The sequence below is a fragment of the Aspergillus heteromorphus genome (assembly GCF_003184545.1).
Source record: "Aspergillus heteromorphus CBS 117.55 chromosome Unknown BO70scaffold_8, whole genome shotgun sequence".
In the NCBI taxonomy this organism is placed as follows: domain Eukaryota; kingdom Fungi; phylum Ascomycota; class Eurotiomycetes; order Eurotiales; family Aspergillaceae; genus Aspergillus; species Aspergillus heteromorphus.
Window position 1 is genome coordinate 569,266 of NW_020290413.1, and position 24,003 is coordinate 593,268.

The 24,003-nt window shown below is 50.9% G+C and overlaps 11 protein-coding genes across 11 annotated transcripts; 7 read left to right on the top strand and 4 right to left on the bottom strand.

The window, feature by feature from the left end:
* Positions 1–67: 67 nt before the first annotated feature.
* Positions 68–2,180, top strand: BO70DRAFT_334137 (type III PLP-dependent enzyme). The gene is made up of 2 exons (XM_025541005.1): positions 68–796; positions 860–2,180. The coding sequence occupies exons 1-2, from the start codon at positions 487–489 to the stop codon at positions 1,906–1,908; spliced, it is 1,359 nt and encodes a 452-aa protein (XP_025400652.1). The 5' UTR covers positions 68–486; the 3' UTR covers positions 1,909–2,180.
* Positions 2,181–2,186: 6 nt separating this feature from the next.
* Positions 2,187–3,723, bottom strand: BO70DRAFT_221001 (GTP-binding protein). Its single transcript, XM_025538724.1, has one exon. It carries the CDS (start codon positions 3,518–3,520, stop codon positions 2,390–2,392), a length of 1,131 nt encoding a protein of 376 aa, XP_025400653.1. The 5' UTR covers positions 3,521–3,723; the 3' UTR covers positions 2,187–2,389.
* Positions 3,724–4,828: 1,105 nt separating this feature from the next.
* BO70DRAFT_360913 (uncharacterized protein) lies at positions 4,829–5,807 on the top strand. Its single transcript, XM_025542910.1, has 2 exons — positions 4,829–5,428; positions 5,532–5,807. Exons 1-2 carry the CDS (start codon positions 5,125–5,127, stop codon positions 5,651–5,653), a joined length of 426 nt encoding a protein of 141 aa, XP_025400654.1. The 5' UTR covers positions 4,829–5,124; the 3' UTR covers positions 5,654–5,807.
* On the bottom strand, positions 5,641–6,541 carry BO70DRAFT_221057 (putative 2-hydroxychromene-2-carboxylate isomerase). Its single transcript, XM_025538725.1, has 3 exons — positions 6,420–6,541; positions 6,069–6,352; positions 5,641–5,998 (listed from the first exon to the last, which is right to left on the bottom strand). Exons 1-3 carry the CDS (start codon positions 6,457–6,459, stop codon positions 5,795–5,797), a joined length of 528 nt encoding a protein of 175 aa, XP_025400655.1. The 5' UTR covers positions 6,460–6,541; the 3' UTR covers positions 5,641–5,794.
* Positions 6,542–6,642: 101 nt separating this feature from the next.
* Positions 6,643–8,548, top strand: BO70DRAFT_370172 (uncharacterized protein; the record flags this gene model as incomplete). The annotated part of the gene is made up of 3 exons (XM_025544721.1): positions 6,643–6,650; positions 7,157–7,568; positions 7,649–8,548. 3 exons carry the CDS (start codon positions 6,643–6,645, stop codon positions 8,546–8,548), a joined length of 1,320 nt encoding a protein of 439 aa, XP_025400656.1.
* Positions 8,549–9,380: 832 nt separating this feature from the next.
* Positions 9,381–10,877, bottom strand: BO70DRAFT_221075 (protein N-lysine methyltransferase family protein). The gene is made up of 2 exons (XM_025538726.1): positions 10,333–10,877; positions 9,381–10,279 (listed from the first exon to the last, which is right to left on the bottom strand). Exons 1-2 carry the CDS (start codon positions 10,818–10,820, stop codon positions 9,679–9,681), a joined length of 1,089 nt encoding a protein of 362 aa, XP_025400657.1. The 5' UTR covers positions 10,821–10,877; the 3' UTR covers positions 9,381–9,678.
* Positions 10,878–11,023: 146 nt separating this feature from the next.
* BO70DRAFT_312451 (uncharacterized protein) lies at positions 11,024–12,903 on the top strand. Its single transcript, XM_025540214.1, has 2 exons — positions 11,024–12,306; positions 12,374–12,903. Exons 1-2 carry the CDS (start codon positions 11,218–11,220, stop codon positions 12,707–12,709), a joined length of 1,425 nt encoding a protein of 474 aa, XP_025400658.1. The 5' UTR covers positions 11,024–11,217; the 3' UTR covers positions 12,710–12,903.
* A 1,608-nt stretch (positions 12,904–14,511) lies between these two features.
* BO70DRAFT_360919 (taxilin) lies at positions 14,512–16,605 on the top strand. The gene is made up of 5 exons (XM_025542911.1): positions 14,512–14,675; positions 14,772–15,046; positions 15,130–15,278; positions 15,336–15,579; positions 15,650–16,605. Exons 1-5 carry the CDS (start codon positions 14,552–14,554, stop codon positions 16,154–16,156), a joined length of 1,299 nt encoding a protein of 432 aa, XP_025400659.1. The 5' UTR covers positions 14,512–14,551; the 3' UTR covers positions 16,157–16,605.
* Positions 16,606–16,639: 34 nt separating this feature from the next.
* Positions 16,640–18,029, bottom strand: BO70DRAFT_312457 (NAD(P)H-dependent flavin oxidoreductase). The gene is made up of 2 exons (XM_025540215.1): positions 17,869–18,029; positions 16,640–17,808 (listed from the first exon to the last, which is right to left on the bottom strand). The coding sequence occupies exon 2, from the start codon at positions 17,712–17,714 to the stop codon at positions 16,674–16,676; it is 1,041 nt and encodes a 346-aa protein (XP_025400660.1). The 5' UTR covers positions 17,715–17,808; positions 17,869–18,029; the 3' UTR covers positions 16,640–16,673.
* A 1,970-nt stretch (positions 18,030–19,999) lies between these two features.
* Positions 20,000–22,069, top strand: BO70DRAFT_360921 (DNA-directed DNA polymerase delta subunit POL31). The gene is made up of 5 exons (XM_025542912.1): positions 20,000–20,132; positions 20,217–20,400; positions 20,505–20,636; positions 20,696–21,662; positions 21,723–22,069. The coding sequence occupies exons 1-5, from the start codon at positions 20,089–20,091 to the stop codon at positions 22,022–22,024; spliced, it is 1,629 nt and encodes a 542-aa protein (XP_025400661.1). The 5' UTR covers positions 20,000–20,088; the 3' UTR covers positions 22,025–22,069.
* Positions 22,070–22,211: 142 nt separating this feature from the next.
* On the top strand, positions 22,212–23,369 carry BO70DRAFT_360922 (uncharacterized protein). Its single transcript, XM_025542913.1, has 3 exons — positions 22,212–22,295; positions 22,351–22,430; positions 22,499–23,369. The coding sequence occupies exons 1-3, from the start codon at positions 22,274–22,276 to the stop codon at positions 23,153–23,155; spliced, it is 759 nt and encodes a 252-aa protein (XP_025400662.1). The 5' UTR covers positions 22,212–22,273; the 3' UTR covers positions 23,156–23,369.
* Positions 23,370–24,003: the final 634 nt, after the last annotated feature.

Consider the following 24,003-nt stretch of genomic DNA (forward strand, 5'->3'; position numbering starts at 1 on the left):
TCTGGTTGCGTCAGATTTCTTTTTTATTGGGAAAAACCTTGTTTTCTCCCCCCCCCCCCCCCCCCCCCCTCTTTTACGCATCGCATTTTCTAGGCCTTTGGAATCCACCAGTTCCAAGGCCTCCAGCCCATCACGGCTTCCTTAGCCTCGTGTGTTCTCCGTCAAATTGTCTCTCCGCGACGTCTCCGCGATACTCTTAACAACATTCCCCCTCCTGCTACTGTCGATTCCCGTGTCTTCGTCTGGTGCGCCATTTTTTGACTACCACCTGACGCCCTCGAAAATTATTCCCTCACCTTTTGAGCTGCCGCATAGGACTACTCTGAAGGTTCTTCCTCTGAAGGAGGAAGGGTCTAGGAGGCTTGGTCCAGTCAACTTCGGTTGCGAAACTTTTCGCCCTCCTTAACACGCAGTCGCGTACCTCGATTTTTTCTATTTATATTCTTCTTTCCCCCGAGTCCTATCCCGTGCACCGTCGCAGCGCGCATGGTTATGGCACCGACTGCTTGTATGCCTGCTGAAGTATGCACCCTCAAGCTCTGTCATTCGACAGACGATTATAATCTCAATTGGGATCATGGTCAATTCAGCACTCATGGAGGGGACGATTTGTTGCAATCCAGGTTGGCTGCCAAGAAACTGGTCTTGGACATCCTGAAGAAGCGTGCAGCGGAAGTGAATGTGGACTGCTGCGCGCCTGGAGATGAAGATGCGTTCTATGTGGCAGACATGGGCGAGATCTACCGCCAGCACCTTCGCTGGAAAATGAACTTGAGCCGCGTCCGGCCCTTCTACGGTAAGCAGTCCCAGTTATTCGCCTGATACCATTCCGAGCACCGACTGACGCTGGATACAACAGCGGTCAAGTGTAACCCGGACCCGGAGATCCTTCGCCTCATGGCTAAACTCGGAAATGGTTTTGACTGTGCGTCCAAGGCGGAGATCGACATGGCCCTCCAGACGGGCATCGATCCGAGCCGCATCATCTACGCCCAGCCCTGCAAGACCAAGTCTTACCTGCGCTATGCTGCCCAGGTAGGCGTCAAGCAGATGACCTTTGACAATGCCGACGAGCTGTACAAGATCAAGGCCTGCTACCCTAATGCAGAGCTCTACTTGCGTATCCTCACGGATGATTCGAACAGTTTGTGCCAATTCAGCATGAAATTCGGAGCCTCCTTGGATATGGCTCGTCAGCTCCTCGAACTAGCTCACGAGCTCGAGTTGAAGGTCGTTGGCGTGAGTTTCCACGTCGGGTCCGGCGCTGAGGACCCCAAGGCTTTCCTGAAAGCCGTGCAGGACGCCCGCCTAGTGTTTGACCAAGCCGAAGAGATTGGTCACGAGCTGCACACCTTGGATGTTGGTGGAGGCTTCTCCCATGAGACCTTCGAGAAATTCTCGGGTGTCCTTAGCGAGGCTTTGGATACATACTTCCCGCCAAACGTCCGTGTTATTGCGGAGCCTGGACGCTACTACGTTGCCAATTCGTTCACTCTGGCGGCAAATATCATCGCTCGTCGGGAAGTACGAGACCCGGAAGACCCGGTCAATGACGCGTACATGTTGTACCTCAATGACGGAGTGTATGGAAACTTTTCCAACATCATATTCGACCACCAACATCCTGTGGCCCAAGTCCTGTCCTGCGCGTCGTCCGCCAACTCCCCTTATGCTGCGACTTCGGGGGGTATCACGTACTCCATCTGGGGCCCGACCTGTGATGGCATTGATGTCATCTCCAAGCGCACCTCCCTTCCGGCCCTGTTGGAGGTTGGCGACTGGCTTTACTTCGAGGAGATGGGAGCCTACACCAAGTGTAGCGCTACTCGCTTCAACGGCTTCTCGGACAGCCACGAGGTGATTTACATTTCCAGCGAAGCCGGGGCTTCCGCCCTTCTCGAATACTAAATATTGTTTTGTTTATTTTGGTTTTGTTTTGGCACATTCACGTACACCCATCAAAAGCCAGCCCGCATTTGCCCGCTGAATTAATCATTGCTGTTTGCTGTCTCCGTTCCATGTTTTCATTAGAGTAGAACCCGGGGACGGATTCAAGCATGGACGTTCTAGACCTGCTCTGTATTTATTGGACTTGTTATTTGCTGGTTGTCTATATTACTCCATCAATACTTTGCTTCTATGTCATACGTTAGCCTTCTCTAGATGCCCGTCACCCTTGGGATAACAATCTCTTTCATCTATTTCTAATCTAACTAGCCTGTCTAGTTACTACTGACATCTATCGTATCCCCGTCACTATCATCATCATCATCATCATCGTCGTCAAAAAAAGCATGTACAATGTATAACCCAACCAGCATCCAGCAGGTATTGTCAGATGCAGAGCCAGCTCCAATGCATCGAATCTCAAAGCAAAAGAACCCACCCTCTACACCAGTCTCTCAACCACCAACTCCGCACCCTCACTCCCTTCCCCACCCTGGACAAGCCCACCGGCCTCCAACTTCTTCTTCCACTTTCCGGACTCATACCGCGCCAAGATGAGCGTGATTCTAGCCAGGACCACCGGATCCGCGCCCTGAGCCACAGCATCCGAGGGTGTAAACGTCCACCGTCCAAAGGCCCAGTTCAGAATATAATGGCGCGTTGACTGACCATCCACCGCCGACTCCACGGATCTTTCTCCGTCCAGATCATCCGACGACTCAGCAGGGGGAGACTTGGTCGAGCACCGCATAATGCCCTTGATCCGGTAAACCTCATCCTTGGGCGCAGCAAGCAGCAACTTCTCCAAAGCCTGCACATCGACCACCCCTCCCTCCTCCTTCGCCTTCAGGGTGACCGAAAGCACCTCCACCTCCGACTGATGTCCATGCTCCCCGTGGTCGTGGTCATGCGCATGATCATGATCATGACCATGACCATGACCATTTCCATCCCCCTCCTTATCGAACAACGCCCCATCGATCCCCAACAAAACATCCTTCTCCACCCTGCCCCTCACACTCTTCACCCACGGCGTCTGCACCTCCAAATCACCCACCCGATCCAAACAAACCTCAAACCGCATCTCGTCCACCCCCTCCCACTTATTAAAGATGATCAAATCCGTATACCTCGCCTGCAACTTCGCCGTATAGCTCGTATCCTCATACCCCTCCCAATTCTCCACATCAATCACGCTAATCACGCCATCCAGCGCAAAACTTCCCGGATTCTCGCGCGCAAGCCGGTTGACCTCCATCGCGAGGGTGGCGGGGAACGCGGACCCGGAGGTTTCGATCACGATGCGGTCGGGGCACACTTCATCGCGGAGTTGGAAGAGCGCGTCGCTGAGTTGCCCGACCAGGTTGCAGCAGATGCAGCCGTTGAGGAGCTCGCGCACCCCCGAGATGGATTGCGTGGTCGCGAGTTGGCTGTCGATGGCGACGTCGCCGAATTCGTTTTTGAGGAGCGCCAGTCGGTAGTGAGTCGGTAGTTGGGGGATCAGATTTAGGAGGAGGGTCGTTTTGCCGGAGCCCAGGAAGCCGGTTAGGATTGTTATCGGGATGGGGGGCATTTTTGTTGTTTTTTTTTTTTTTTGTTTGGGTTGGGGAGGGAAGGGCGGTTTTGGTTTTGTCTATGTGAGGTAACAAGCAAGTCTATTGTCTATAAATGAAGAAGAAGAAAAAAAAAGGAAGAGGGAAGAGGGATGAAAGATAGAAAGGTGGGGTGGGTTGGGTGTGGGTGGTGGGTGAAGTTGAGTTGGAGGAGTCACTGAAGATTCGGCGGCGGCGGAGGGCAAAAGGGGAGCGGAGGGGCGGACATCCATCCCTCTTTCCTCCCCCCCCCCCCCCCCCCCCCTTCCCCGGCTAGGCCCGATCGGTGTGAGCCCTAAGATCCCGGCGTGGGGTCGGAGTCGGTCAGATAAATGCATGTCGGTGGATACTCACTTTCTTATTCTTGAAAACTTCAGACTTTGTTTTCTCTTTCCCTTCTGTTTTTTCCCCATCTGCATGACGGCCATCGAGTGGACTTTTTGGTGGACTTTTTGTGTATAGTTTTGTTGGGTGTTTGCTTATAGTATCTATCCTATCCTCTTACCGCAAATGATCCCTAAATTTAAACCGATATGATGATGGGGGAATTAATCCAAAGTACGGAGTACGTCTATGGTAATTGATTGTCACTAGTACCGCAGAATGAAATACAAATAAAAAAAAAACTAGTCCCTAGATTCCTAGATGACCGGAATAAATGCCAATCCAATAGCAATAAATGGACGCTGACTAGAAAGGCTATGGTGATCAATTAACTCGCACCTTTTGATAGTTGTCACATCTTCTCTTCTGGATGCTGCGGATATTATGCGGATTGAGTTGTATTAATTAATAATTAATGATGATGATGATGCAATTGATCCCTCGATCTGCGTAGAAGCCAAGGTGCGGGGAAGCCTGATACATTCCCTACCGAGATAGTATCAACGAAGACTCTAACTAAATGATGTGGGGGGGAGGGGGGGGGTTTATTACTGAGTTTGATTCTACTGTAGGTTACACAGTAAGATGTGAAAGATTCAAGTTACGCTCACATATACCGATAAAAATAACAATAACCGGCAACAAAAGTAGTCTTAAGGTAGCCATCCATCCCTTGCTATCCGTACCAAAACCCAAGAAGACAGAGGCAAACTTGCTGCAAGCAAGGATCAATGAATTCCATTTATCAAGGAAACCGCCGATATCTTCCCCAGAGGGATTTAAATACGTGGTGAATGCTTAATCTCCTAAAATAGAAAGCCGCAGACCAGACCAGACCAGACAGGGAACAGATGGTCGATCCCCGCCATCCCAAACAAGCCAAAGGAAGAAACCAACAAAGTACCACCAGCACAAGGCACGATCGCCCAGTAAGGCTGAAAAGGCCGCACTAAAATATGCGACACTCCTGTTGAACGAGGTCGACATACTGTACTTTGTAACTATTGGGATCCACAAGGCTGACGACGATGATATCATCCGATCCGCCCGCTTGATGTCATCGGCCCAATAACCGCGGTCAACACATCCATTTAAACCCCCCGTGCGAAACGTTTCGACTGATGGCCCCCCTCAATCAACCAGACAGAAGAATACATGGATACGGAGCTGCTGGCTGGCTGGCTGGCTAGGTACTTTGTTCATGACTATGAAGACCATCGAAGATACCACCCGCGAGACCGCACGGGAAATGGGCTACGGGGATGAGGACACGCCCCGGACCGAGGAATCGGACAACAACTCCATCTCCGTCTCCATGACGGATGCGAATGCGAATGCGAATGGGGAGACGTCGTTGAGCGATATGGCGCAGAACTCGGTGAACGAGATCAAGTCCATGCTTGATAATGTGTACTCGAGCGATTTTGTGAGCAGTACGTGGAGTCAGGTCCGGTCGATGGCTGCGGGTGGCTCTCAGGAGAAGAATGCGCGGGAATCTACGGAAGGTCTGTCTGTCTGTCTGTTCTCGGATACGACCTGTTCTGTTTCTGTTTTTTGTGATTAGATTCTACGTTCCAGGCTGTGATTGTACTGATACGATATGTACAGAAATCGAACCTGCCGACCCCGAGGAACTTCGTCGGATCGAGACTCTGGAGAAGGAGAAGATCGTTCAGTTTCTCCAGGAGAGACATAGAAGTAATGCTGGCCATTCTGGGAGGAGGCAATAGTTTTCAAAAGAAGCGGTGGGCGCTTGATATGTGTATGCGTTAAGGTAATGGGAGTCGGGAGTCCACAGGAGGGTAAATAGATAGTGAATCGTCATCTGGCATGAGATAAAATATGGAAATCAATTCTCACCACCCCTTGGCTCACAGAACGGCCTTGAACCCCTTCTCCAGCTTGATATCCAACTCTAAGAAGTCAGCCACCTGGCCTAAATGATCGACACCCCAGAACCCCTCGGTTTGGCCCTTGCTGTTGGTGCACTCGAACCAGGGAATGCCGAACGCGCCCGACTTGAATGCTCGATCGGTGTTCGTGGTCAACCGTTCCTTAATCTCTGGGTGATTCATCTGCCATGTTTCGTCAATATCAGTAAGGGAAAAAAATAGATATATACCATCCTAGAAAAGACCAACATACATGCTCCAGGACCACCTGTGCCTCGTCCTTCCCTAGTACTTTCTCCAGAACCGGACCGAAGCATTCCGGCTGCGCAATGTTCGGATTCCCCTCCACCCAGAACAGTTGATAGAGCGCCGCGATCGCGGGCGCAAGCTTGTCGGGGAACTTCTGCTCAACGGCACAGAGAGCCCGCTGCGTGCTCAGAGTCCGGGGCGGGAACCCTTCCGGGGTCGTTTCGACGATCGGAACAGAGAAGTAGCGGGCCCAACGTAAACGTTCCCGGTTAATCCACCTGTCTTTGTCTGTGGAGGGCGTCAGCTGCACCAGGTACCTACTCTCGAATTCATTGACGATGGGGTCTTCGCTCACTCTTGATCCGGATGGGTGCGGTATTCCCACATGCGCTCATGAGAGCGCCCAAAAAGATGGGGACATAGGTGATGTCGCACTTGGAGAAGGCGGGGGAGTTCTTCAGGGGTGTCAGTTTCTAGTATAAGTCGATCTACTGGGTAGATCTGTAATGGAATCTGGTTTAGATGGAATGGAACTCACTCTTAGCACATGGAAGGCGATGCAGCCGAACGGGCTAACGATGTCCAAGTATACATTCATGCGAGGTGCGGCCATGGCTGCAAATAATTCTCCAGTAAGCTAAAGACAACGATCTTTTTCAAATCTAAGGTCAACCGACAGAATAACCACAGGAAATAGAAAGGGGGGGCATCCAAGTTTCCCGAATGACTCTCTGTAGATCAACCCCATTGCCGCATGAGTCAGCATCGCGAGCCGAGGCTCGTTCATCTTGATTTCTCATACTCCCGATCCTCAACAATCCCCGGAAGAATAAGCTCTCAACGTGCAAGTCCATATGTGAAAGCTTATACTTCATGTGGTTGAACTTTGTCGATCAAGGATGCGGGCAAATGTGTCTTCCTCCGCGCCTTCCTCAACAGTCTTCGCACTGTTGGGAAGCCACGATGGTCTTCAGGGTAATACGTAGTCTGAATTCCAAAATCTCAACCAGGTCCACTCAATCATCATATTCCACTTCAGCCTGATAGTGTCTACATACTTAAACGAAACAAGTCGCTATTTGACATGCTTAGCCTGGACCTTTCCCGCGGAGAACTACCTCATGGAGCTAGAGGAAGCGTCTTCATGGTGCCATTTTCGGATTTCGAAAGCTTTGAGTCCACCAGTGGCTTTGAAAGCTCCGATTCAGAGTTCTTCCAAGACTCAGTAACTAAAAGGCGCCGTCATGCTGTATATTACCACCGGCCCCCGGTTTGGTACCCTGCGCATCAGACAGGAAGTCCGTCGAGTGCATCTGGAGGCTGCAGCAGCGGTTGCTCAGGGCAAATGTGCGGTGAATGTGTGGCCGCTCATGCTGGCAATATGCAAGAAGACACATACTCCTGCATAGTGGATTGCTGTGATGCCACGGCCGCCTTAGCAATGACCCTGGCTGGTACGGAGACCGAAGCTTCGTCGCAGTCTGACCAACAGACCGGTCTGCCTGTAAGCACTCTGCATTCCTGATGAAAAGGATAAGACGCTGACCACTCAAGAAGCAGGATAAATGCATGCCCCATGATCAGTCGAAGACGTACCGTAGCTTGGGTTCGGCCGATAAGCACACTTCGTCTGATCGGAGAGTCCCCTCGGAGAAACCCCGTCCGAGTCGAGTGCTATTGCAGAGTTCTGTCCGTCAGAAAGGAATGGGATTGTACACAGGCCTACAATCCTACAAGGACACACGACTAGGACTGGGTGAGAAGTGGGAGATACACGAAGGGTCCTTGGTCATCTGCCTTGATCCTGTGTACACCATTTTAGATCATGATAAGCCACGTCTGGACGAGTTTGAACTTGTAAGTGGGGATATCTTTGTTATCTGCCGCCTCTATGCCGATTTGTGGGCTCTCTGTGCCAAAGCCTCGTCAGTACGGCCTGAGAGCGGTCCCATCTCGCCCATGAGACTTGCTTTCATACCCCTCTGTGCGGTGACGCTAGCAGCAAACTTCAGCGCATTCACCTCAAGGTGTACCGGCTATACAGGCTGTGAGCCTGATGAGCTTAGGTATCCTGGTAATGGGTTACCAGTTATGCCGCCCCCACGGTCTTATAGTCTCAGCGATAGCAAGCAGGTGTACCGCGGGAATCGACGTCACATTGCATTTCCGGAAGTGGTATATGATACCTTCAACCGAGTATCTTTGGATTGCATGGATGTTGAATTTGTACCGACAGACCCTCTTCCTCTGGAGACAGTATTTTCCAACCTGACTGACCGAGGAAGCCGGCGACTACATCGTCTAGGCAATCGCATGTCACTCCAAAAGCTTTGGAACGGCCCCAAACCACTTGCAATAAGGGATACCGAGAATCGATCATTTCTTTCCACTCGTCGAAAACAAAGCGAGCGTAATTCACACGAGGAACAGCGAAGCTTCTCTAGAACTCAGAGACTGAGAAACCTCGTCCGAGTTGTCCGATAGGCTATGGCCGCATTTTCGTGATATCCTCAGCCTTGGTATGGAATTTGCTTCATACTTTCAGATTCGTATTACCAGTAATGCGGATAGTCATTCGTGATCGAACTTTTAGACAGCAAGTATTGGTCGCTTGGCTCTTTTTTGTTGATCTTCACCTGCATAAGGTATGAAGCGAGTCAAATGCGGGAACTTCATAAGAAGAGCATAGTACAGATAGGCAGCCGTGTTTCCCACTTTCACCGGCGCTCGCTGTATACCGGATCAGTAATTAAATTCCAATGGAATAATACTGAATGTATCAGCTCAACTCCTTTTAAACAAAACTCAATCCTCGCTTGTCACTGGACTGCCCAGAGAGGCATCTTTTACATGAACTATCACCCATAACAACACGCGTAATGACGAAATGATAGTCGGATTGTTGGTTGTGCTGCGGAATAAGTTAGGGCGACGAAAGAGGCCTTGTAATTTGTGAAGAAGGCAGATGATGTGCTTGAGAAGGTCGAGGTTGAAAGACAGACGGAAGTAATAGATCATCTTGCTATAAGACAGTATATGGTGTAGAAACCCCGATATACGTGCTATCTTCGGCGTCTATTAAATGCCATCGTCCTCGAACAGCCATGAATTCAAATATTTGGACCGCTAGTCACATCAGGGCAACTTTTGAGCATAACTTCTTCATAAGCGGAGAAGACGGTCACCCTGACTTATAGTCTCTGCACCGCTGCCCCTAGTTGGCGGGGACTGCCAAAGTTACTTAGCTTGAAGCTAACGCATGAAGATATAGGTCGTCGGAAAAGCTCGGGTAAAGCACCTTAACAGGGTGTTGAGGTCAGGGACAGTCAAAAAGGCCTTGGACTCGAGATAGGGAGTTGGGGTTTAGCTTATTCCCCAGATGAGCCCAAATCACGAGAATAACACAAAAGCCAGAATTTGTGGGCTCCTGGATACATGCATGAGAATGCACGAGAAGCAGTCGGAGAAGGATAGTCCCGTCCGCTGGTATTGCTTTATACACCAACATAGTCTATTCTGTGTGCAGGAAGGGACTCAAAACATTCTGCTGGCGCCAAGTTGTATGGGCTGAATCCCAGGGTACCACGGTTGTCTCAGTGAGTAACTGGTGAGCGTCAATTGGAAATGTATCTTTCACGGCCATAGCAATGCAACTCAATCTGATCCAGCTGGTCATGTTGAGATGGAAGCTGCATTTGATCTAAATGCAGACTGAAGAGCCCGGCGGACTGCATGAGATCAAAGAAGATAGACTCGCTCTCATGCCTTCTCTTCAGTGCGACCAAGATGATAGCCTCGGGAGACATCTGTACTAAGCGTTTCAGCACTGAAACGAGAGCAGGCAAACTATCTGCATTGTAAGTACAGTCTGAAACAAGAACCAGATCGACTGAGCCTCCACACAGATCGCTCGGAAGTTCCTCGTCCCAGTCAAGTGTACGAAATTCGATCCCGGAGGAATCAGTCGGTCTCGCAACGTCTATGTTCTGAGTTACAATTTCCTCTACTTCAGGTAGATCAGTGAGAACCACGGAACATTGAGGGAGTAGCTCTGCAAGAGCAATTCCAACAATGCCACAGCCAGATCCCAGTTCGAGAACATGGAGAGGAGAAGTGCGTTGGCCTTGTAGAAGGCCTTGCAGTAACGGTGCAGAGACCGCAGGGTCTCCAGCGATTATCCGCTGGAGATATATGACCGAAGCAATTGCTGCATCCCTGGGTGAAAATGAGCTTTAGTAACAAAGAACATATCTGCAAGGATGTCTCACCAGATATGCCGGGCGATGCTGTTTCCCGTCTCTTCCCAGATTCGGAGGCCTAGTCGATCCTTCGGCCCAAACCGTCTTTCAACAAGCTTTTCAGACACAAGAGAGTGCGGTCCACCAAAGGGTGCACTCCAGGCCGAAATTACCAAAGGAAGATTAGAGGTATCTAGAAGTCGATCGGGTGAGGATGAGCGAGGCTTTTTAAGCCCAGCAGCAGTCACGCTTAGGACGATTGCCTGTTGGGCAAGATTGGCAGAGAATGGTCCAAGCGTTATGGGAAGCTCGCGCTTGCCCGCCTTCCAATTTAAAGGTTCTTGATACAGGACTTTCCCCGAGTCATTGAGACCCAGTGTTAGGAGCAAATCCACATCTTGTGCGAGAAATGCATCGCCCAGATCGGTGGTGATGCAGATCAGCGCGGAGACGGATACAGACCCGGGCTTCTGCTTCAGCAACCGAGGGGTCTTGAGGAAACGAATGTAGTAAACCATGGGTCAGACGAGCAACTGCTCAGACGTAGTCACTGAGCACCGCAGCAATCAATTGAGTTACTTGGGAAAGTCAATGGGGTGGATGGCACTCGGGACTGAAGAAGGTTCCCTCGCGATCGGCACGTGTCGGCTGACTAAGGACGGCCCGATGACATCGTGGACAAGGCGTTTATTCCTCAGGCCCCCCCCATCTGCCTCCCCTCGTTATCTCCGTCTTTCCAATGCCGTCTCGATCGGATCATCCCACAGCTCTCCCTCGCGATACCATATCTCCACGACCTTCGCGGCAGACCCATGGGGCTACTTGAGTCGGCGTTGAAGTGATCCGCACCCCTCCTTCGGCCGCGGCGTGGCTTTAGTCAACGTCGTCGCATCCCTACCGCCATTCGAGTTCGAGATGATGCGATCAAGAGACCCTCGGGTCCGCCAGAGGATCAATCAAATCTCTCACAACCTCGAATCCGCGAATGAGACGGCTCAGGAGGGTCTTTATACCTTCTCCCATAATTACCTGGTCCCGTGTTTTGCAGCGATTGGAAACTGCGTCTACGCGTGCACTGCGCCTTGTCTACCCAGCCGCGAAGACCAGCTTCGACGTCGCCGACGCGGTCGTGCAGAGGCGAATTTCGACTTCTACGATGACTGGGATAATGATGAATCGAATGATGGGCTTCTCGGATGGGGAACAGACGAGCTTGATCGCTTGTTGGCAGGGAGTGGTTTGGCTCGTGGTAGCTCAGAACAGCCTCGAAGGCAACGAAAAATGAGTTATGGCGCTCGACGCACCAGGAAAAAGAGCACTGCTATAGTTAATGACGATCGAAATGACCCAACTGTTATTCCAAGCTCCTCATTTTTGGGCTTCCTGGAGCGGCTCCCGTGGAGATTCGGCGCACGGGGCCTCAAATACCGCCCGTCGGCGGCAGACCTTCAAGAACACCCTGCAGGACTGCTGCGACGGCATGACCACGAGAATGAACCTCTCATAGAAGAAACTGAAGAAAGTGAGGGTCAATGTTCTGGAAGAAATGGGAGATACAGGAGTTCGACACAATCTTCCCGGGACACGATCAATTCCTTGAGCTCACGGGGAGATTTGATCCCCAGCGACGAGGAAGAGGACGCAGTTCCCTTGAGTGACGAATTTGCTCTTGCTCTTGCAAGTCGTCGAGGAACGGGGTTGGATTCGATTGACCTTATAGGTGACAAGCCTTCAAGTATGAGGTCAGTGTCTGGAACATTTAGTCTAAGGACAACTGCCTCTTCCAAGGAGTTGAAGCAGAAAAAGAAAAAGAGAAGTAGCCGGCTGCGATCTCCGCAAGGGTCATACGTAGAGGTCACTCAAGAAGTCAGCACACCTACCTTGGCCGACCTCAAAAAGGAAGAGGACCAAGCTGAGCTCCGAGAAGAATCAGAAGTTGCGAGGAGAAGGCTTATCGCGCAACAACTGGCCTCTTCTCGTGGCCTAGATCAAACCAAAGACGAGGTAGGGAGTTCTATGAACGACTGTTCTGCTGCCGGAATCAGTGCAGGCTAATAAGAAAATTGCGTAGGTGTCACATTCACAACCTCTGTCGCCACAACCGCAGACTGTTTCTTCAGACACTACTCACCATGAGTCCCCTGACACCCCTCTAGACTCAGCTGTAAAAGACGGCACTACTCAGAGTCAAGTCACTCAACCCTTGCGGAACCCACGTTCTCCCGGAGATGATTCACAAACAGAACCATTTCCGCCATTTCCTTCCACTCCTGACTTCCACGAAGTCGGTTTTCCATACCAGCACGGCTATTTTCAAAACCGGAGCAATGATCCGAGTTCATCTGGACCGGCGGACCCATCAAGAACCCACGAAGATAGGGCCTCTGAAGGCACCGGTGGAGATTAGCCTTGTTAAAGAGAGAGCTGCTGTTGCGATTTTAGGTTTGCGGGTCAAACCTCAACCATCTAGTTCATATTTCCCTGGGAGTTTCTAAGATATGGGGACACACGGCTGTTTCCTATCTTTCCCGGTGACTTCTGGACTGTATATTATTATGATATGACTCACGAAACTTGAATATATACCCTATTTTGAGAATGGGAGCAATCATCTGTGCTCTATATAGCGTGGTTTATAATCAAATCCCTCCATAAAAACGAAACACCTATGGGGCAGCAAAGCACTGTAGCTTGGTCGTAGCTCTCAGCAGAGTTAGCTCATAGGCCAGGAAAGGTGGGCCAGCGAAGGACGCCTTCGACGACATTTGGTAGTGGATTACACTCAGCCTACATGGATTGGAGCCAATCATTCAACGACATTGGCCTCTGATAAGACAAGAATAAGGTCAGCAGGCTATGAACTTGTTTTAATTCTAGGAGGGTCATCTGAAGTATCGTTCTAGACCCCTATAGGAACTAAGCTAATTTGGACTTTGTGTAACGTGAACTATGAGTCTCCAACTTCCGCATAACAATATAAAGAGGGCCATTTTCCATCAGACAGTTGTTTCCACGTTTTTAGTCCGCCCTGCGTAGGCTTAAAGGTATATAGTCCAGGGCGGGTCTGAAAAACGGAAATAAGAAGTGTACCTCTACGGTTCACATTCCTGTTGATCTTGCGCTTGCTCCTGGGATAGGAGGACCAACCATCTGCCGATCATGGTATAGACTGGAGACAGGGTTTGACTGTTCTTGAGACGCGCGTGTGCTAGACAGTACGCTGAGATGTGAGGACACACAAGAGCTGACAAGTCTGAAAAGGAAGGGTCTTGTGCAGAGCCTAGAGGTATCTATATACATCATCTTGTTATGAGACACCGTCACTGCACTGGAGATACATGGCTAATATGGTAGACACGCATGCCACCTGGAGAGAGACAGATCCAGTGGACTGGTCATGTATCTGCGAGCTTTGAAACAGTCCAAGGACGTCAGCAAAAGCAAAGGGCCCCAAGTAGGGGGCGGCGAGATGAATGGTTTATTCGCAGTTCATGACACGAATAGTTGCTTAGGGGGGTCTATCCAGACAGCCGACGAAGCAGCCCTCTGCGCCCGTGGTCGATGGCTTGATCAGCCTGACCCAGAAGAACGGATGGAAGGGATGGGAAGATGGGAAGATGGATGGGAGGAAAGGAAACAACATTATTAAGTTCCCAAGGCCGCCGGCAGTGAATTGGCATTAATCTTAATGGCGCCAAGAAAAGTTTTCGAAAGAGGCTAGCGCAGGTCAAGTGCGCATCCCCCCTCTTACCACTATTCAATCCTCCCCGGCAAGATCCTCGAACCGTCCGCCATTCCCTTACTCGCCTCTGTCGCCAACCTGCGTTTCGTCTCCAGATTCACCGTCTACTTTGCTCAAGGTCGTGAGCGTTTGGTCGGCTTTGCAGAACTAGGTCAGTAGAGGGTCTTGGGGATCCATTACCTGCCGGGTTCTGCAAGTCTGGCAAAGGCCACCCAGGTTCTCCGCTACTTGGGAGTGTGAGGTCACTCATTGAGTCACCGTCGATCACAGCACCTCGCCTGATTGTCGATAGCTCGTTCTATATTCGATCCGGATACCTTTCCTTCCAACCGGTTGCCACCGATCCGTGGCAGCGGAACGAATCCATTCCCTTCCAATCCCGGCCAACCGTTCCGTTCCGTCTTCGCAATTTTCATTTCCGTGGATTGACCACGCGACCACCACCAACATAATCGCCCAGCTATAAGCCGACGCGGCGAGCCACAGGGAACGATGTCGTCTGCAGCAATGTCGAAAAAGAACAAGGGGAAGAAGGTCGCAGACCCCAATGAGACGTCAAAGCTTTTGGCTGCGAAAATATCCCAGTTGGAGCAGGATGCTGCTGGGGAGAAGGATCAGGAGGCAGAAATCGGTGCGTGCTATTCATGTGCGATGGGATAGAGGGGACCTTTGTTCATGGCTTTTGGGGGGATTTCATGGGCGAGGACTAATTGCTGTCTGCCTACAGAGCGCGAAGTCAAGAAGGCGACGCGAGACCTGAACCAACTTCTTAGCAACATCGAATCTCCGATGACGCGGCTCGAGACTGTCCATAAGAAGTATACCGAGCTCCTGGCCGATATGAAGAAGCTGGACCGCGACTACTCCAAAAGCAAGAAGCGGGCCGATCAGCTACAGAAGGACCAGGACAAGGGCAAATCGGAGCTGAGCAAGACCGTCACCATGAAGGATAAACTTGAGAAACTGTGCAGGGAGCTTACGAAGGAAAACAAGAAAGTCAAGGTGTGTTGGTCCGAGCTTGCGAATACCGCTTTGGTGTTATACAGGACAGAAGGAATACTAAACGAAAATCTTTGAATTGACAGGACGAGAATAAAAAGCTTGAGGAAACGGAGAAGAAAGCGCGGCTCATTGTCAACGAACGTCTTGACTCCCTTTTGTACGATATCCAAGACGTCATGGCTGCCAAGGGAAATCCCCGCAGCGACAAAGCGGACATTGATTTGGACGAAGCGTGAGTCGCCATCCCCCACCGAGAATACGCCTTCATTGCTGAGATACTTTACATTAGTCTACGTGCGAAGATAAAGACAATTGGCGAGAAGTTCGAGATGCGGGAATTACATTACAAGGCACTTCTTCGCAGCAAGGATGCGGAGATACAATGCCTTACCGCCAAGTACGAAGAGCAGCGCCGTTCGGCAGAAAATGAAGGGCAGCGTTGTCGGGCTCTGAGCTCCCAGGTCTCTACGTTTTCGCATACGGAAGCCGAACTGCGCAGCCAACTCAACATCTACGTGGAAAAGTTCAAGCAGGTATGGACCGATATTGATGGCTTGCTTGGCCTCGGACTCGCTTTGACCGCTGGTAATAACGATATTGCAGGTGGAGGATACGTTGAATAACAGCAACGAACTCTTTCTTACGTTCCGGAAAGAAATGGAGGAAATGTCCAAGAAAACCAAACGGCTAGAGAAAGAAAACCTCACCCTCACACGGAAGCACGATCAAACGAATCGCAACATACTTGAAATGGCCGAGGAGCGCACACGGAATCACGAGGAGCTGGAAAAGTGGCGAAAGAAAAGCCATCATCTTGAAGCACTCTGTCGCCGAATGCAAGCTCAGGGTCGTGGCCAAGGACTTGCTGCCGATTTGGACGGCGACGATGAGGGAACAGAAAGCGAATATGATGAAGACTATGAGGACGAGGAGGATGACGAAGGAATCAGCGACGATGACTACGAGCTCGAAGGCCCCGAAGGCGACATGAACGGCGACCGCGGCGTTCCCCAACAACCCGAAAAGCCGGTGTTTGGGCCACCCCCGCCACCCAACCTGCTGGAAGCGCGAGCCAACGGGAATAAGGCGATGATCAATGGGTGCCATTAGCGCCCATGCCGTCGATATTATGTTTTCGTTTCTTATGCTTCCTTGAGCTTGTCGCCAATAGTGACTGCGAATGGCCTTCCGTCTGCGATACGTATGCCGCAGTCGGGCCAGGTGGTTTTCACCCTTTTTGTTCATCTGTGCGGCAGTTGACTTTGATGAGTTGAAAATATACTTCCCCCAAGGCGTGCACTGGCGACAGCACAGTGTATAATTCGCATGACTCGGGGACTTTCCTCCTGTATACTGATCTAGTATTGGTTCAGCCATATGCAAGAGGATAGATGGCAACGCTCATCTAGGTCAATGCCGGCCATGAGCTACAATAGGCACTATAGCAATTGTGGGATTACAGGCCGTGGCCCTGAATTTTGTTCGCTTTCTTATTTCGTGTACTTGTACATGCTAGATCACAAACATCTAAACGTACTTATTACGTTATCATGAAAATTACTGCAATACAATCCATATCATATATGTCAGAGGGAAAATACTTGGTGGAGACATCGTTGGTAATCAATCAGAGCTTAGTCGCCGGGCCTTCGATATAAGAGCGTCCCCTTTTCAGCATATCCACAGCCTGTTCGACCATTTCCCGGACAATCAGTCCCGCCGGCTTCACATCTTCAACAATGGCAGAAACATCACCCATCAGAAACGGCACATCGACATCCCTGTCATTCTTGAAGTCATACTCAATCGGAACGATGCCTTGAGCCGTCAACCTGGCAATCTCCTCAGGGCGCTTTTCCCACTCCTTGATATAATCATTAGGAAGCATACGCAGCGGTCTTCCAGAGATCACGAGCGTCCGCTTTGTCTCTCCGTATTGCGCCCCAACAACAGCCTCCTTATGCAAGCGACTCGCACCACTTTCCTCCGAGGCGACAAACCGCGTACCCACCCAGACACCCGCAGCGCCCAGCATCAACGACGCCGCCAAGCTGCGACCATCATTGACACCACCAGCCGCAACAACCAACGCCGGCTGACCGGTCAACGGACTCCTGTACATCCTAGCCACATCCACCACCGCGGGGACGAGCACCGAAAACGGGATTTCGCCCGTATGCCCCCCTCCCTCGCCACCCTGGGCGCACACAATATCAACCCCCAGCTTCAACGCCTTCTCGGCGTGTTTGGGCGCCCCGACCATATTCATAATGAGGATTCCCGCATCGTGGAGACGCTTGATGACCCGTTCGGGCGGAACACCGACAGCGGACACGAACAGCTTGGCCCCGTGCGAAATCACAACGTCGATGAGCTGGTCCAGCTGCCCGTGCGTATAGTCGTGGTTCGTGGCCCGTGCTCCTCTCCCGACCTGCGGTAGGGCCAAGTCAACCCCGAAGGGTAGAGAGGGGTCTTTCAAGAGGGATTTGAGCTCCGTTAACATTTCTGATAGCTGTTTGGGGGTGTAGCCTAATCCGCCGATGGTTCCTAGACCGCCGGCGTTGGAGACCGCTGCGGCAAGTGGTGCTCCGGATGCGCGGGCCATTCCTGCCAGCAGGATGGGGTGTTGGATGTTGAGCATTGAACAGAGGGGTGTGTGGATGGACATTGTGGGCTTTGGAGTTGGTCTTGACAAAGGGGGAGGGTGGGAGGTTATAGTATATTTGAGAAAGTGGTAGTTTGACGAATGATTTATGTGGATTCTGGAAACAAATAATTGCGGTCAGCGAGGAATATTCCCCATCCCTGCCAGACGTACATACCTAGAGTCTTGTGCTGGAGGAAATCTGAAATGGGAGAACAAAAGAGTGAGTAGGGGCTACCTGTATAAATACGCCCAATTTTATGGCTGGATGATCGCTCACAAGAACCCGCTTAATACCAAGCAGATGATCCGCATCACTGTTGTGAAAGCGAAGATCCGTCATGGGGAGTAGCTTGTCTGTCCGAGCCTCTGAGGGGACGAAATGCGGGGAAGCGGAGCCCCCCAGTCTTTAAGGCCCGGCCGGACCGAGGCATTGGCCAACTTCCCCGTACTATCGCCCAACCACAGCAGGTTACGGGCAACTGCTGATCAGGTTTGCGGTGACGCCAATTTATGCGGTTTGCTTATGATGAGGGTACAATTTATGAGTGACGTACAGTCTCTTGTTTATGAGGTTCCTAAAATGACAACAATTGTTATTCACGTATATATTCGATAACCATTCTTTGGGTAATGTGCTCAAGTTCATCGAATTTATCAATAAGGTAATTCATGATCTGTACAGATTATTTGGAGTTGAAGGAAAAGCAGGAAGCCAGCGTATAAGACTCGGCCACGATGATGACAGAAAATCAACTCAGAAATTGAGAATAAATCATGGCGTTCATCAAAATTGAAGCATACACAGAAGGAAGGAGAGCACAAGGCCACTGGAGCTCAAGATAATGTCCTTATTACCCGTTGCTGTATGTGTTGCTTCCAAGACTACATGAGTACCGGTGATGATAGCAACATTATTCCGAGGTCTATCCAGAAAGCTGTCAGCTAAACAATGCTATTACCCGGCCAAACTATATGGTGATGGTGAACCCACCCATTGTCACCACCAACTTTATCATCAGATGATTCTTCCATCATCAACTCCGGCATAACTGTGCCTGTTGTCCTCGTTGCTGCCGTATCTCGACCTGCCGGAGCAGAGGTTACTTCAGGTAGATAGGGGTTCGTGACAGGGCCCGGAGGAGGCTGATAATAGCCCACTGCCCCTTGAGGTGCTGTCGCGAGAGATGCCGGTAGGCTCTTTTTGAACATATTCGATTGCAAGTCCCGCCAGATCGTATTGAGATGCGCTGATGCGAGGACGCCTGCTAGTAGACCGATGACTAGGACTTTGCGCGCCAGGCGACTGAAAGAATGCGAGAACATCATCTTGGGAGTATTCACCGGTTGTATAGAGAATCTTGGTGCGATATGGACTTGGAGCATATGATATTGAGCTGAGCTAGCAATGTCAGGGAAGACCGAGGAAGCAGGCCCATATTATTTGTCCTGTGAGTATAGGACGCAGGGAGCATTCCTATCCTTGCTCGGCATGCTACCTACTCCTCAACATACTCTCCCTCAACTACTAAGAGTTATCTCAGGGGTCTTCACCCGGCATCCCAAAGGAGTCCCTTCATTATCCAGCGATATCTTCCTGATTGGTGGCGTCTCTTCTAAGCTTCGGGATCAGAGTTCTCCCGATTCTTCAGAATGAAGGAAGACGTATGCAGATGGTTTAGTGAAGGGATGGTTCTGGATTGTGACAAAATGTGTCAGTAGGTCTTATAACTGAGACGGAATGTCTTTCAATCATTTGCCATGATGTTTGTCTGAAACAATGCTGCGAGACCTGCGTGTTTGTTGATTCCAGGTAGGGATAGCCGTCCGCAAAGAAGTAAACCCCTTCATACGGTCAAGAATCTTAAAACACGTCGGATGACTAACATGACAAAGGACAGCCTTAAGCCAAAGTCAAACAACCATGCCTTGATAAGCGGAAATATATTCAGTGCTTGTGTTGGAGTTTGACAGGCATTGCAAGTAGCAGTGTGGTTCTAAACATTGGTTACGGGCCAACAATCACAATATTTCGTTTCAAACGGCTTTTTCATGACTGAAAGCTGGTTGTATAATAGCTTCATATATACTTGCTACCTGCTAGCAGCAGTAACTTTCTTACAGCCATTCAAATCCCTGGAATTGTGCTGAAATAGCGGGGTGATGCTATTGTCCATCCCAGCTCGGGTGGAGAATCCCCAAAGCGGTACTGTAATTACAGAACGCCAAAAGACGCGTGATTCGCGTTCGGCGGGAGACAAGAAGAACGAGGCCGGAGCTCCCCAGCACCACCACCAGCTGGATCCAACAACACCTGTCAGTTACAGTTTGGGCTGTGATCTATATGCAACTACACTTAAATAAGTCTATTAGTGTAGTTGTATAAACCTCTGCCAAAATGACCGGCAGTGCTACAGAGAACGAGTTTTTGCGCCCTCCCAGGTAGGTCCGCCCGCATACTAGCTTACCTGCCTGCTTTGAATTTCTAGATATCCTGACTGACAAGTGGGGGTTCTACCATTATAGTGAGCAAGAATTCGATTCGGTCTATCGCGCGCCCTCTCAATACAACCCCCTAGACACCTTCCGACTACCAAGCGGTCAGGACAGACACTACCAACAACAATATGGCGACATGTACTTCTTACGACTGGCAAAACTCAAGCCTGCAGTTGAAGAGATTGCGGTGGAAGCGTGGGAAGGATTCAGTGTAAGGAATTTGGCCCCGACCTTCGCGACGATTCCGAATGAAACGTACAGACACTTTCACATTGGGACCTGAAAAGTGCGCTGACATTCACAATCGGTGGTTAGATCGCGGGAGAACATGCACGTCGCGTGGAGAGAGTGCTGGATGTCAGACAAGGAGAGCTCTGCTGGGTTGCAGGCACGATATACATGGATATGCCGTTAAAGCCGAATATCCTGGAGGACCTTACGAAGGAGGTAAATTGCTCCTCGGTCGTTTTGGGTACGGATTCTGGGTTTCTGATTCTCGATTGCAGAACTATACATTAGCGCCTCCACCTCGCCCGACCTACCAAGATCCATCTAATCCCGACCTAACGCAGATTATGCTGGAAGACGAGTCTGGACGATTGCGGTTAACGGGGAGCATGCTCCGCACCGCGCAGCTGTGTACGGGGGCTATCATTGCTGTCTTGGGAACGGAGAACTCAAACGGAGACTTCGAGGTCATTGATACCAAGGTCCCGGATTTGGCTCGTCAGCCTCGTCGGTGGGAACGAGATGGGGTGGATGCGGCACAAAAGGAGCCTAGCAAAGGTAAGATTGCTTTTGTGAGTGGTCTAGGTGTCACCGGGACGTCGAGTGATACTCTCGCTTTGGAGCTGTTGACGGATTACCTTCTTGGCTATTCTGGGTCCACATCTGCTGGCAACAGTGGTGACGCACCGCCGGATGCCTCTACCATCACGAGGCTGGTCATTGCGGGGAACTCGCTGGGCGCCAGCATGACCGTTGACGCCAATGCTGATAATGGAGCGGGGAAGAAGAAGGCCGGTCCAAAGAAGTACGGGTACGATGCTTCTGCGTATAACGCTTCGCCTATCACGCGCCTGGACTCTTTCCTGGCCGAGATTCTGCCCAGTATACCCATCACGCTTATGGCTGGTCAATCCGACCCGGCCAACTTCTCCCTCCCCCAACAAGGAATCCATCGCGCTATGTTCCCGCAGGCTAGGGCATACTGTGCTCCGCCCCCGGCGGGCGAGGAAAAGCAGGAGCCTGGTTGGTTCGACAGCGTCACGAACCCGTGGGAGGGGGACGTGGAGGGTTGGCGTTTATGGGGTAGCAGTGGCCAGAATGTAGATGATGCCCTTCGCTACTTGAATCTTGCGGATGAAGAAGGCAACGTTGGCGACGGTGCTGGAGATATGGAGGCGAGGATCAGGGTCATGGAGGCCATGCTACGCTGGAGATGTGGGGTTCCCACTGCACCGGATACGCTATGTAAGCTCTTTCCCAATCCCTCATTTACTTTGACGCCCAGACTAACCCATCCTCAAACAGGGTCTTATCCATTCCAAACCCACGACCCATTCGTCATGGAGAGCTGCCCGCATATCTTCTTTGCCGGCAACCAGCCACGGTTCAAGACGGCCGTTATAGAGGGCGACTCTCCGCTCAAACTGAATGGCGCAGACACGGAGATGACCGGTACAGATGATGATAACACCTCTGGTTCTCGTGTGCGTCTTATTTCTATACCAAAGTTTGAGGAAACCGGTGAATTGGTACTTGTTGACACCGAGACACTGGAGGTGGAGGTTGTCAGATTCGGAGCGTTTGCGGGACAACAAGAAAAACAATAGATAGGTGGTGATACCAATGACTTAGATTAATGAACTATATAAGACTCATGGAGGAGACTCATTCTATCGCATGTTGATCTCGAAGTTAGAGAGTCCATTCATAGAAACAACCCGGCCGATGCCAAGACTTGCGGGAAAAGTCACGGCTTCCCACTTAGTGAATGCTCGGAAGGCAGGCTTTTTGGACCAACTATATACTATCCGGGACCGTCCTTTAAAGATACCCACTGGAAGTCTAGACGTCTCAACATGCTATTAAACGCCAAGACAGGTACGTTAAGCCATCGAATGTACACATCATCCAGCCAGGCTAATCTACTGAATAGCCATCTCAACCTCCACGGTCCTTCTAGTTCCGTATTCCAGATGGCATGTTCCCCGGTATCATGAATGGATGAAAGATGAGGTAGCGTCTACGCCCCTTTATCTTCTTACAACTAGAACAAACCCCCCATATCTAAACCCCACAACCAGGAAATCCAAGAAGCAACCGCTTCCGAACCCCTCTCCATAGAGGAAGAATACGCCATGCAAGAAAGCTGGCGCCAGGACCCCGACAAACTAACCTTCATCGTCTGCCTCCCAGCCCCCGGAGCCTCATCCAGCACCGGAAACACCATCCACCAGCTCACCGACGCAGACGACACCCCCGACCGAATGGTCGGCGACATCAACCTCTTTCTCCGCATAGATGACGGCGAAGAAGGCGACTCTGAGCCTCAGATCATCGGGGAGATCGAACTGATGATCGCCGAGAAAGCAAACCAGCGCAGAGGGTTCGGGAAGGCCGCGCTGTACACCTTTCTTCGGTATATCGTTGACCGGGAAACGGAGATCTTGGAGGAGTTCGTTGGCGGGGATGGCTCTGCGTCGCAGGCGATGGCAGAGAAGGGCATGGCTCGGCCGTGGAGGTTTTCGTGTCTGAGTGTGAAGATTGGGCAGGCGAATGAGCGCAGTTTGGCGCTGTTTGAAGGGGCGCTGTTTGGGAAGGTTACGGAGGAGCCGAGTTACTTTGGGGAGTTTGAGTTGAGGCGGCATCGGGATGCTCTTGCAAGGGAGGTAATTGATGAGAGTCTGAGCAGGGCGGCCGTGAAGGGGTATTCTGAATTGCCTTATGGGAGGGAGGATTGAATTATTTGAATGGGTGTTGGCGACCTTGGTATGTTGTCTTACTGGTTGCTGCGTCTTGTCTGCTTCGATATGACAATATCTCCGGATAGTGACCTCCCAGTGCCGATGGTTGGAACGTCGTGCCCGATCTTGTCCGCAGACTTAGGTGTCGGTCTACCGGACCCATTGTTTTGTTATAGAGGGAATCTTTTTCGAGGCCAGATAGACTATCGTGTGAAGACAAAATTTTTCATAGACCCAGGTCGAGGTTCATTGACATGATACCGTCCCTGGGGACCTTCCCGAATCTAGGACATCATAAACCAGGCACCTGAGTGTGCCAACAGAGTGCTGCAGCAACGAATGTAGAGTTGCGGCGGACTCGAGATGGCTCATGTTCGACGACCTACAGAATAATCGCTGGCCTTCAATACCACTACCACTATATACAGACCAACACTACGGATCTACATTCCGCGACCTTGTGTGATGCAAGAATAGCTGTCAAAGGCCTACCAAGCACAAGCCGACCCACGAGCAGGCTTTATACCACATCATAGGGTGGGTGGGGGTGGGAGTCGAGGTGTCATGGAATTTTCAACTGTTTTTCTTCATTTAAGTTGTATAGTCCCGGGGCGCTCCGACAAAGCAACCCCGGAAGAAGGTCCAGTCATGCAGGTCGTCTGGTCGGTGATGTGCCCTGGCATAGTATATGACAGCAACCGGTGCCAGACGCGGAGACAACCAACCCGATCAGAGATCAGTCAGTCACTCCGTGTCGGCCCACAGAAGCAACCGTGTCCATGCCGACGGGTAATCGACAATGGTATCATGCTTTGACAAATTCCATGCGTGCCCACTTCACCCTA

Coding starts and splice junctions, on each gene's coding strand:
- BO70DRAFT_221075 (XM_025538726.1), bottom strand. CDS start 10,820: ATGGTTTACTACATTCGTTTCCTCAAGACCCCTCGGTTGCTGAAGCAG. Junction 10,280..10,332: donor AGCATCGCCCGGCATATCTG/GTGAGACATCCT, acceptor ATTTTCACCCAG/GGATGCAGCAATTGCTTCGG.
- BO70DRAFT_360913 (XM_025542910.1), top strand. CDS start 5,125: ATGACTATGAAGACCATCGAAGATACCACCCGCGAGACCGCACGGGAA. Junction 5,429..5,531: donor TGCGCGGGAATCTACGGAAG/GTCTGTCTGTCT, acceptor CGATATGTACAG/AAATCGAACCTGCCGACCCC.
- BO70DRAFT_221057 (XM_025538725.1), bottom strand. CDS start 6,459: ATGAGCGCATGTGGGAATACCGCACCCATCCGGATCAAGA. Junction 6,353..6,419: donor CGCACCCATCCGGATCAAGA/GTGAGCGAAGAC, acceptor CGCCCTCCACAG/ACAAAGACAGGTGGATTAAC. Junction 5,999..6,068: donor CACAGGTGGTCCTGGAGCAT/GTATGTTGGTCT, acceptor GAAACATGGCAG/ATGAATCACCCAGAGATTAA.
- BO70DRAFT_221001 (XM_025538724.1), bottom strand. CDS start 3,520: ATGCCCCCCATCCCGATAACAATCCTAACCGGCTTCCTGGGCTCCGGC.
- BO70DRAFT_312457 (XM_025540215.1), bottom strand. CDS start 17,714: ATGTCCATCCACACACCCCTCTGTTCAATGCTCAACATCCAACACCCC.
- BO70DRAFT_360922 (XM_025542913.1), top strand. CDS start 22,274: ATGCTATTAAACGCCAAGACAG. Junction 22,296..22,350: donor GCTATTAAACGCCAAGACAG/GTACGTTAAGCC, acceptor TCTACTGAATAG/CCATCTCAACCTCCACGGTC. Junction 22,431..22,498: donor ATGAATGGATGAAAGATGAG/GTAGCGTCTACG, acceptor CCCCACAACCAG/GAAATCCAAGAAGCAACCGC.
- BO70DRAFT_360919 (XM_025542911.1), top strand. CDS start 14,552: ATGTCGAAAAAGAACAAGGGGAAGAAGGTCGCAGACCCCAATGAGACG. Junction 15,047..15,129: donor AGGAAAACAAGAAAGTCAAG/GTGTGTTGGTCC, acceptor TTGAATTGACAG/GACGAGAATAAAAAGCTTGA. Junction 15,580..15,649: donor ACGTGGAAAAGTTCAAGCAG/GTATGGACCGAT, acceptor ACGATATTGCAG/GTGGAGGATACGTTGAATAA.
- BO70DRAFT_312451 (XM_025540214.1), top strand. CDS start 11,218: ATGATGCGATCAAGAGACCCTCGGGTCCGCCAGAGGATCAATCAAATC. Junction 12,307..12,373: donor TAGATCAAACCAAAGACGAG/GTAGGGAGTTCT, acceptor AAAATTGCGTAG/GTGTCACATTCACAACCTCT.
- BO70DRAFT_334137 (XM_025541005.1), top strand. CDS start 487: ATGGTTATGGCACCGACTGCTTGTATGCCTGCTGAAGTATGCACCCTC. Junction 797..859: donor CCGCGTCCGGCCCTTCTACG/GTAAGCAGTCCC, acceptor TGGATACAACAG/CGGTCAAGTGTAACCCGGAC.
- BO70DRAFT_360921 (XM_025542912.1), top strand. CDS start 20,089: ATGACCGGCAGTGCTACAGAGAACGAGTTTTTGCGCCCTCCCAG. Junction 20,637..20,695: donor TGGAGGACCTTACGAAGGAG/GTAAATTGCTCC, acceptor TCTCGATTGCAG/AACTATACATTAGCGCCTCC. Junction 21,663..21,722: donor CACTGCACCGGATACGCTAT/GTAAGCTCTTTC, acceptor ATCCTCAAACAG/GGTCTTATCCATTCCAAACC.